The sequence below is a fragment of the Rutidosis leptorrhynchoides genome, chromosome 1 (assembly GCF_046630445.1).
Source record: "Rutidosis leptorrhynchoides isolate AG116_Rl617_1_P2 chromosome 1, CSIRO_AGI_Rlap_v1, whole genome shotgun sequence".
In the NCBI taxonomy this organism is placed as follows: domain Eukaryota; kingdom Viridiplantae; phylum Streptophyta; class Magnoliopsida; order Asterales; family Asteraceae; genus Rutidosis; species Rutidosis leptorrhynchoides.
Window position 1 is genome coordinate 33,459,435 of NC_092333.1, and position 11,247 is coordinate 33,470,681.

The 11,247-nt window shown below is 30.3% G+C and overlaps 2 protein-coding genes across 2 annotated transcripts; one reads left to right on the forward strand and one right to left on the reverse strand.

Annotated features, from left to right (window-relative positions):
* Nucleotides 1-2,476: 2,476 nt before the first annotated feature.
* Nucleotides 2,477-3,553, forward strand: LOC139856228 (uncharacterized). The gene has a single exon (XM_071845467.1). It carries the CDS (start codon nt 2,477-2,479, stop codon nt 3,551-3,553), a length of 1,077 nt encoding a protein of 358 aa, XP_071701568.1.
* A 1,452-nt stretch (nt 3,554-5,005) lies between these two features.
* LOC139858679 (uncharacterized) lies at nt 5,006-10,537 on the reverse strand. Its single transcript, XM_071847516.1, has 2 exons — nt 9,849-10,537; nt 5,006-5,905 (listed from the first exon to the last, which is right to left on the reverse strand). Exons 1-2 carry the CDS (start codon nt 10,344-10,346, stop codon nt 5,141-5,143), a joined length of 1,263 nt encoding a protein of 420 aa, XP_071703617.1. The 5' UTR covers nt 10,347-10,537; the 3' UTR covers nt 5,006-5,140.
* Nucleotides 10,538-11,247: the final 710 nt, after the last annotated feature.

Below are 11,247 nucleotides of genomic sequence, written 5' to 3' on the forward strand. Positions count from 1 at the left end.
ACACCACCGAAGACCCGCGACCGGACTATCGAGATCCGTCGGAATTCAACACAAAACACGATCCACCTAAACCCCGCCAAATCAAACTCACCTCCACCCAAAACCGAAGCCCAACTTAGTGAGATGAAGGGGTGGAACCAATGAATGTCGAATGAGGCCTACTTAAATGAAAATGAATATGAAGAGAAAAAAGTATAAAGAAAAGTACAAAAAATGGATATATGTTAGAAAATAGGACATTATTTTTTACAATTTTCCCTAAAGTATGTGGTCTTTAACAAACAAATTCAGTTATTTTTAAACTATACTTTTAGCCCTTATAAACAAGGGAGGATCCACCCCGGTTGCGGGGTCACCCGTCCCCCACGATCCAATTTTTTTTATGATAACTTTTTAATAATTTCATTTAAAAAGCGCATCTATACATCATCATCTTTAAAAGAAGTTATAATATGATTTCTCATTGTAAAAACGCAAAATTGATGTTTAAGCAATTGTGATGTTTTTAAGATGTGTATTGATGTTTTATTTCACTTTTATAACCAATATATATATATATATATATATATATATATATATATATATATATATATATATACACACACACACACTAGGTTTTTGAGCCCGTGCGTTGCACGGGTGTGTAAAAAACCGTGCAAAAAATGTAATTTGCAATTCATATTGATATGTAAATAGCGATATTAAAAAAATAGAAAAAGTATAATAATTATTTAATAGCCTGCGGTGTCTTTTAAAAATTCTTTTCAGTTTAAGAGCTCATGGTGTTGACAAATTTTAAAAGTTACGTTAGTAACTTAACGTCTACAATTTTTTTTCTTACCATTAATATTGTTTTAATTATTCTTATGAGTTTAAGAGCCCGTAGTATTGGTTTAAGAGCCCATGTGTTGGACAAGGGTCAATATTTTACAATTATTATATACAATTATTTTTTTTAATAAAAATAACTCGCAAATTTAATTTTAAAAAAGGTTATTAGTCATTTTAGCAGTATATGGGTATTAATATTATAATAGTTATATTTGCATGTTCATATATAGTGATATTAAAAAAATAAGAAAAGTTTAAGAATTACCAAATGAAATCACACCATCAACGGAAATTATAAAGTTACGTTATTGCAAATTTAAATATCGAGCTTTGAGCCCGTGCGTTACACGACTGTTAATGAACTAAAAAACATACTTGTAATAGTATCGAGTGAATAGGGTATTTAAACATTGTTAATTGAATTTCAAAAACATCATCTAACATTAATAAAAATATAAATTCAAATCCAAGTAAACCACCAACATATATTAACCTAAGTTAGCAAATTCTTCCGTGGTGACGTTACTTTGGGCTTTATGGAAATTTAGAAATGATCTCGTTTTTAATGATTCTTTTTGTTCTAGAAGTAGTATTTTTGTTTGATTAGATTACTTATTTTTTGTTGGATTAAAAATAGGGGTCATCTAGTTTCTAATTGGAACTTATGGCTCGATATGCCCTTGTAATTCTTCCCTTTAACGCCTTGCTAGGGAGCATTTTTGTTTTTATATATTGTTCTTTGGCCGTTAAAAAAAAAATACGCCACACATATCAATACATATAGGCTAACATGTAAGTGGATATATACGTATTCATGAATAATATGACAAGTTATGATGCAATTTAAGTGTATATAATTACTGTAGTTACAAAAATATTCGTTTCTTTCTCCACAAGTGTATATCGATAATAATGAAATCTAGTTAATGTTTAAAAATATTTAGTTGTTTTATCTATATAAATTTTTTTCTATAAATATGCTATGCGTTTTGTTTGTTTGTTAGTAGACTAAAAATTTGTACTCCGTAATTAATTTGTCACTAATTAATTTATAATTAATTTAATAATAATATATATAATATAGATATATATATAGATATAATATATAGATACAAACATCCTAAAATAACTTTCAACCACAACGAAGAATAACTTTTTCTTTTATATATATGTATATATATTATTTTGATTAACACCCGTCCATGTTTTAATAAATTTTTTTTTTTTTTTTTTTTTTTTTGCTTCCAATCACTATTTTTCTTCATCTGTCACTGGTCAAAACATCTAAAGGGTCACATCACTTATGACTAACATAGGCCATAAGAGCACCCGGTGCCCGTAATTTGTTTTCGCCGTCCTCCTATATCGACGCCGAGATCGACGGTCGGCCGACACCGGCACGGCGTCGATCTCGCCGTCGATTTCCGATATCCCAAATCCGACAGTGGCTTCAACGGTTTGATTTTTTGAATATTTAAAAACTAGCCGTTTTTAAGACTAGTTTTCCTATTTTTTTTATTTTCTTTTTTATTCTTATAAATAACACCATATTTCCTCATTTTACACACACACACCCATTTTCTTATTCACCTTTCAACACAATTATCTTATTTATCAATTTGTTTTTATCTTTTTTCCCCAAAATATGTCGTCTTCTTCGAGTACTTCTGGCGACTCGTTCACAAACTATACACTAAACGTACTTGAAGATTTATCTGCTGAAGAAGAAGTTAACTCACGTCGTTATATACGTCGAAATCATTATGAAGTACACGATCGTTTGATGGACGATTATTTTAACGAGGGTTGCAAATATACTAATGAAAATTTCAAACGAAGATTTCGAATGCGGCGACGTGTTTTTCTTAGGATTATGAATGATATTCTAAGCTACTCAGCAAATCCATTGCCGCATTATTTTAGATGGTTTTATCGAAGACAAGATATACGTGGTAAGTGGAGTATTAGCCCACATTTGAAGATGACAGCCGCACTACGTCAGCTAGCATACGGTTATACACCGGATGCGTTGGATGAGTATCTTCAAATGTCTGAACGAGTTGGTCGAAAATCTCTACACAATTTTTGTAGGTGTATCATTGATTTGTATGCTAACGTCTACCTAAGAGAGCCTACTTTGCACGACATTCACCGTTTGTATGAAGGTCATGAAAGGATTCATGGTTTTCCGGGCATGTTGGGTAGTATAGATTGTATGCACTGGGCATGGGCAAAATGTCCGATTGCGTGGAGAGGACAGTTTATGCGAGGCGATCACAGTCACCCAACTATTATGCTTGAAGCGGTCGCCTCGTATGATAATTGGATTTGGCATTCGTATTTTGGTGTAGCGGGTTCAAACAACGATATTAATGTGCTAAACACTAGTGATTTGTTCAACTCAATGCTTAATGAGGAAATGTCCGACGTTCCTTATCAAATAAACGGGGTTCATTACAGAAGAGGGTATTATTTAGCTGACGGTATTTACCCAACATGGGCGGCATTTGTTAAGGGATTTTCAAGTGCCGTTGACGAAAAACGTTCTTACTTTACAAAGAAACAAGCGAGCGCTCGCAAAGATGTTGAAAGAACGTTTGGGATCCTACAAGGCCGTTGGCATATTCTTCAGCAACCCGCACGGTCTTACGAGGTGAATATAATGAGACAACTAATGTACACGTGCATCGTGTTACACAACATCATTATCGAAGACAATTGATACAACCTTGCTGAGAATGATTGGGTAGTTGAGCCCGTTCAACATATACAACGTACTTAGATCGATAGGTGCGACGCTCGTGCAAGAAGAACAAGGGAGTTACGTGATAGAGAAGTGCATGAAGGCATACGATCTGATTTGGTTGAACATTTGTGGGATCTTCGAGACGACTTATGAATTTTATTATGTATTAGTTTATTTTATGAATTTTAATAAATGTAATGGTTTATTTTATGAATTTTAATAAATGTAATAGTTTATTTTATGAATTTTAATTGATTATTTTGTTTTTATATTAGATTTAGTTAAATACAATATTTAAAAAATCAATTTAAAAAATAAAAAATAAAAAATGGACACTGAAATTGACACTGAAATAGACACTGTGGACACCTCCACCTTACACACTGTCAGTCAATTTCAGTGTCAAAAATGGACACTGAAAAATGGACAGGGACACCTTGTGCTCTAAAAGCTATATATATCATCAAGTGCAAGCTAGCATTTATTTGTATTATTCGTGTCTTATAAAAGTCTATCTTTACTGATGTACGAAGTAATTTAGAAAAAATTATAAGTATATTGATGTGTCACATAGATTTTTTTATTTTTTTATTTTTTGGAAAAATAACATAATATTATAAATAAAAAAGATGGATCCGATGATCTAGGGCGTTACATATGTGTTACATTGACAGATATGCATCTGTTGATTGAAATAACCCTATTACAGTAATACAACAACAATACGTTAAAATTACAAAACAACCAATAACGGGAAGCTACTGCTTTCGTGAAGTAACCGCCACCCAGACCACCGAATTCTAAGAAAAGCCCTCACCTGAACTAAAGTCTGCAGCTGCGAACCCCAACCCACAAAGAACATTCTTTTTTAGATATAAATGGAATTTAGAAAGAAAAAAATGCAGAGAACATTCTTTTTTAGATGGAGGGAGTAATATTCATAAATAAATGTTTTACTAGTTACTAGCCCTATTTTACCAATAACCTTCATGATTTAACAAAATAAAATTATCTTTATGTATATTTATATGAATATATGAATATATTGTTCTTTGTTCTGAAGTGCATATTTGTATAAATATTTACCAAGTATAATGGCTAAAAATTAGGATATGGGTGAATAGTTCGATGCCAACTTTAATTATTGGGGAGATTGGATTTTATGGTTTCATGATTGGCGAGAAAAGCGGATGTGAAGGAGCGGTTATACTCTATTGTTGTGACGCCGATATGGCACATTTGGATATATATGAATAGTTTGTTATTTCTACCTCTAATTAAGAAAAATTTACTGTTTAATTCAATTTGTAACTTTTTTGGTTTAGTAGTAGAAGTAAAATCAATGTAACTTGGAACTCTTGACTAGTGAAGCCATTGTAGTTTTTTAGCCTTTCCTAACTCCTTGCTAGGAAGGTTGTTTATTAATATATTTGAAGTTGTCCAAAAAAAAAAAAAAAATTTCCTGTTTCCTAAATCCAAATTTTAATACACCACAAAATAAACTCATTTCCTATATATCTATCTATCTACTCCGATATATATCTATAATCTATACGGCTATACCTATCCAACATGTTTACAAATTTCATCAATTGGTATCACATCCCACACATCTGACCTTCTTTTCAAAGTCTCAAAATCTTCAACACATTCATCAAACTTCAATTTTGAAACCCTTTTTCTCACTTGACTCAATTTCTTTCCAACCACTTTATCAAAAATCCTTTCCCACCCTTCTTCCCACTCACTATGTCCATCACAAAGTTGCATTGTCCCATTCGCACTTTCGGCCCAACTCCACCCTCGATCCAGCCTATTAACAATTTCCTCGGCCCATTTAGTAGAAAACCTTGAAACACACGGCCTACATTTCACCCCACTTAATGGGCCTTTACTCGACATAGCCGCCACAGGAACACCAAACATTTGTGGAGGGAACTCGTACATTCGATCCGAGACTATACAAAATGGGACACTTTTGGTGAGGTACGAAATGTTGTGGAGGCCGAGTTGGGCTTTGAAAAATGATTCCGAATTTTGTTTAGTTAATCCGGATTTATCGAGTTCTTGGATCATGGAGTGGCGGGAAAGGGCGGTTTGGGAAGTTTTGAAGTCGCCAACACCGAAACGATCGTTGAGACCACCGTAGGAGGATCCGGATGGGACAATGTAGTGATTTGGGATAAATAAGTCGGGTTCAAGTTGGGCTGACCAGTATCCATCTACCCGGGTTCGGATTATCCAATTGTAGGTGAAGTTGTTTTGCTGCTGGTATGATTTGATCATGGTTAAACATCCTTCTACTAGGTTGAAATATTGTAACAAGCCCTGAAATGAAAAAAAGGTCGGTCATGTTAATTGACTGAAATATAGTCCGTGTTTAAGCATTAAATATCTCTTAATTTTTTATTATTATAATTTTTTAATTTTTTATCATTTTCAACTGAAATATATAAAAGGTATAGTTTGCTTAATTGACTAAATACTGCACCTGTTGATCTTTCTAAAATCTTGGATTGAATTTTTCGTGAAAACCATGCTAGCCAACTTTTTTAGAACTTTAAGCTTTTAACATGTATTCCGTGATTTTGTCAAGAGACGTGTAGTCGACATTTTAAAAGAAGTTAACTTTTGACGTTATCAGATTTTATCAAGAGACTTGTCAATGAAACAAAATGGGAATAATATGAATATATGTAGTGTGTGTTGTATTTTGAAATTAAACTAAATAAATAGAATATTATAAAAGAATAAATATCGTAAAATAGATTGATACTGGTTGTTGATCAACCAGCGAGTACTTTGGTTCGGATTATCAAATTGTATATCTCGAATGGGGCTCAAGTCGGGTTGATATGATGCTATTCATATACGGAGTATAATTTTCCAAATTTAAAACACATCATAACTATAAATTATTAAACACGATTTCTTTTAATGATTCTTTTTACATATATATCTCTCAAGAATACATGTTACATATTTTTATAAAATACTAATTTAATTTATCCTTTTATGTGCCCGTGCGATAATGTTACTATTGATATTTTATTAAATGTATCATGTATAATACAATTAAATTGAAAAATCATTAATGATTATTAGTAATAATATTTGTATCGAAAGCATTATTATTGAATACTAACGCGAGACCGTGAATTGCACGACAGTTGTATAAATTTGCATTCGATAACGTTAATATTAATATTTATCAAATGTATAATACAATTACAATAAAAAAATTATTTATTACTAATAACATTTGTATCAAAAACATTATTATTGAATACTAATACATAGATTATTAGCCTATTTATGTGACAGATTGTTTACTTAAAATTATAAATATAGTAGCATTTAATTATTAAACTATTAAATATTTAAATTTAATGAATAATAATTTAAACTTAAAATCGTATGATACGTAGTATTAATATTAATATTAATATTAATGAATAAGATATCAGTCATTATTATATATTAAATATGATTGTGATTCTATAAGTAATCAAATAGAACATCATAAAAATTACGTAACTCTAACTCAAAGAATTATTTTAGAGAGTTATTATTATTTAATTCAGGTTAATTAAAAATAACATGCATAAATATTTAATTCATTTTAATTGAGAAAATGACATTTTGAATTATTTAATTCAGTTTAATAGAGAAAATGACACGTAAAGTTATTGCAAGTGATTTATAGTAATATATAACTTTGTGAGTGACATTTTCTTTTATATCTAAAAGGAATAACATCTAGGTAAAAAGTTTTTCTACCGCTAAAAATCTTAAAAAATTGTTTTCTCTGACTTTGGGGATAAAGAACTGTTAGAAGGATTTGTTTTACATATAATGAGTCACTTATTTAGTTATATGAATCTCCCTAAGTCTGTGTGAGTTTATATTAATCTTTAAATTTCTTTTTAGAAATTAGTTCTATAATTTGTTATATATAAAAGATTGGTAAACAAAATAAGTACGTATACAGAGGTAGAACATAGACATAATACATTTAATATAAAAAGATTACACTAAAGAATAAAAATATTTAAAAAATAAGGGTTTCTTTTAGTGTTTACACGCACCCTATAACTAGTTTCGTATTATCTGTGATCAGGTTCAAGTTACGCCAATGCATGCATGTGTCATTAATTTTTTGTTTGAGAGTTATGAAACTCAAGCAACAACTAATATGAGCTAAATAATAATTTACCAACATTTGAATGTCACACTCTTCCACTTCAATTAACTATTAGTTCGCGCATTCAATCACAATTCTCACATCTATATTTTATACTCGTTTTTCTCATATTTTAAATATAGCTTATAATACGGAGTAATACCTATAAAATTCGTATAGTGATAATTTAATTTACAAACTAATTGTATAATAGTTGCGACAATCAAAGACAACCCAATATTCATACTTCTGAGTTTTACTTTCTTTGACCCAAATTTATAATTTCAATTAATAGTTAATGGATTTACGTTTACCTTGATTCAATTTTTTTAAGTGACTAAATGTGAGATTACGAACATGTAACAAAAAGCTTTCAATCTTTGCTATTATTTCGTTTTTCTTTAAGTAATAAATAAATAAATTTTTGATGTGTGTGTTGGGAAAAGAAAACAAACTATATTACTAAATGAATCTCTATAAAACTACAAACCTAACAAACTATCAAGCTCAACTCTAACTTAGTACAGCTGCTACCCTTCGTTATTGTTAATTAGTTGGTCATATTTTCAGTGGTTGGCAACCATCGTTAACCAACACTATCTTTTTTTGTACCAACCGCATTTTTTATATTTTTTATTTGCATTCATTTTTACGGAGCATAGCACAAATTTGTGCAATCATAGCTGTTAGAATCAGGTCAAAAATCTAAAGTTTATTACATTGTGATTTGGATCCCGACTTTTTAAATGATTTTGATTATTAGAGTAATTTATTTATTGACTCTTTAGAATATTTGATTCTTCCAAAACTCGTGTGATTCTATACGAGTAGAAAGTTATATATATCTTTTCTAGTTCTAGTGTAAATTAATATACAAAATAACAAAATGACTTTAATCTATTCTAAATTAATTAATTTTGTGGTTTTGTAGGTTATTATGTTAAATATTTATCATGTTTTACTTCTTATAAGAACATAATATCCTAATAAGGTATATTGTTTCTAGTTGTAGTCATGTCCGCTCCTTGTGTACCAAGGCGTTCATATAACAATCCCGGTGTTTTGGTATATCAATACTACTATTAACTTTTAAAAAAAAAAAATAATAATTATAATTATGTGCATATAGTAACTTACACATGTCAAATTAATCATGAATTACAAGTTAAAAATAAAGATCAACCAAGATCAAGTTTTTTACTAATAAAAAGGCAAGTCACAATTTAACAGCTAGAGTACAATCACACAATACACTGTTTTTCAATAAATTAAATGCTTTTCAATTAACCAAACATAAGCAAACTACCTATTATTATCTGTTTCGATCAATAACTCGATCAGACTATAATTAAGAATAAATGTTTACATTCTTATAAGATCTTAACGTAATATAATGCACATATATGCAAATATATCATTATCAAATGAAAAATTTACCATACAAGTTAGCAAATCGTAGAAGCTAATTATTTAGCAACCAGATGACAACTAACTTTCAGACTATTTCATTATGATTTTTTATAAATATTATCCTGGTTGGTTTTGTTTAGGTAAAATGTCAAAATGTACACTTTTTTATGCATACCAACAACCTAAAAAAGACCTCTAACTAATTAAAGAAGCAACCAATAAATAAATTTTCAGAAACAGGAAAAAATATAAACAAATTATTGCACACCATAGAACACATGCATTGCATGGCTCATACATGGAATGAGACCGCCGGTCCGAACCGGTAATTGTCATTTCATGTATATTTAATTTCAATTTCAACAATGAAATAAATCTAGACGGCCGGTCTCCAATTTTATTTTTTTGGAAGTCTATTTGTTAAAAATATTTTTTTTTTTTTGCCATTTTACATGTGAACGGAAGCAGTAACTTATTAACGTCAAAACAAAATACTGTTATTTATTAGCGCGTTAATACAAAATTATTAATGTAAAAAAAAAAAAAAAAACGGAAAGTAAATTTAATTTGGTAATAAATACGATTACTAATATTACTTGAATTTGAGAATCGTATTTATATATTTATGTAACTGAAACTATGATATAAATAAAAACATAAGAGATAAATTAAAGTCACCTGAATGCCATTAGGTGAGTTGCTCGCCGTTAACACTCTAACGGCGGCATCAGTTTCGGGCATCACCTCCTGCTTGAATATCCTAATCACCGCAATTTTCGGGGCCGATTTCAACAGCGAAAACTTAAACGAATTCGAATCAACCGGACTATTTAAAAACAAATCTGCATTAGGATACTCTTCCAGAATATTCTCAATAATCGACGGTCCAGTTAGCTCAAAGCGTCGTGCTCCGCCTACTAAACACACCGCGATTTTCGAATTCTTCAACTCCGTCGACAAACTGTTATTTACATGTACATGTGCAGCGCTTTGATTAACGAATAATGAATTTAGTTTAAGGTTTAGATTGAAGCTGTTGAAATAGTGAATCTGATTGTTTGTAATTGATAGAAATAGGATGACCGAAATCGGAATGATTAAAATGAATACAGACCGCCATTTGAGGTCGAATAACCGTTTCATTAGCTGTGATGAGAGTTTATGTATCGTCTTCATGATGAAAAAGTTCGAGGAATTTGAATAGATTTATTTGTGTTGATTGTGATAAATTTGAGTTGATATGAACAAAAAGTTGTACGGATTTAATTGAAGGAAATGAAGGATTAGGAGAACATGATATTAGCGTGTGGGGTGTCTAGGTTGGCAAGAAGAAGGTGATGGTTTATGCAGTATTGTCAATTTATAGATTTTTTGTAAAATGTTTGGTGTGAATATTCAATGGTTGGATTATTTAATAAAGATTAAAGATTCTATATGAAAAGGTATCTTTATGTGACTTAATTAGCATATATAGTTATTTTACATTATGAAAAAAAATACAAAATTGTCATATTTCTTAGAAAAAGAACGACTTGGAGCCATGTCTAGCGTAGAGTATGGAGCCGAATAGGAGTCGATATCTTTTGTTAATCCATTTATTTACATTTGATCGAATATTTTAGAAGAAAAAAAATTTAGTTGCCGTTCTTTAATAAATTAAATATAAGGAGTTAACAATTATAGAAGAATAAAATAAAATATCTTGCTACGGTTGTTGTAAGAATTTTTTTATTGATAACACTCTAATAATGTTTTTTTTTTTTTTTTATGTATTGAAAAATTTAATGGTTATAAACACTCAATTTTTATGCCTTATAACTTAAAATAGGACAGCTTGATATTGCTCTAACTATACACGTTTTGTCTCGCAATATCTCCCTCATTTCATTCGGTTTTGAGGATCATTGAGCCTGAAAGTTGTTTATTTGCGCTAAAGTGTCGGTTCAAGGCTAAAAACTTGATTTGGTGCAAAATTGACCAAGTCTTAATCAAAAGAGGCAAAGAAAATGACAAGTGCAGAAATCAGCTCCAAAAGCACCGTTCTTAATAGAAGAGCGCCGCTCCTAACTGTCAAAAG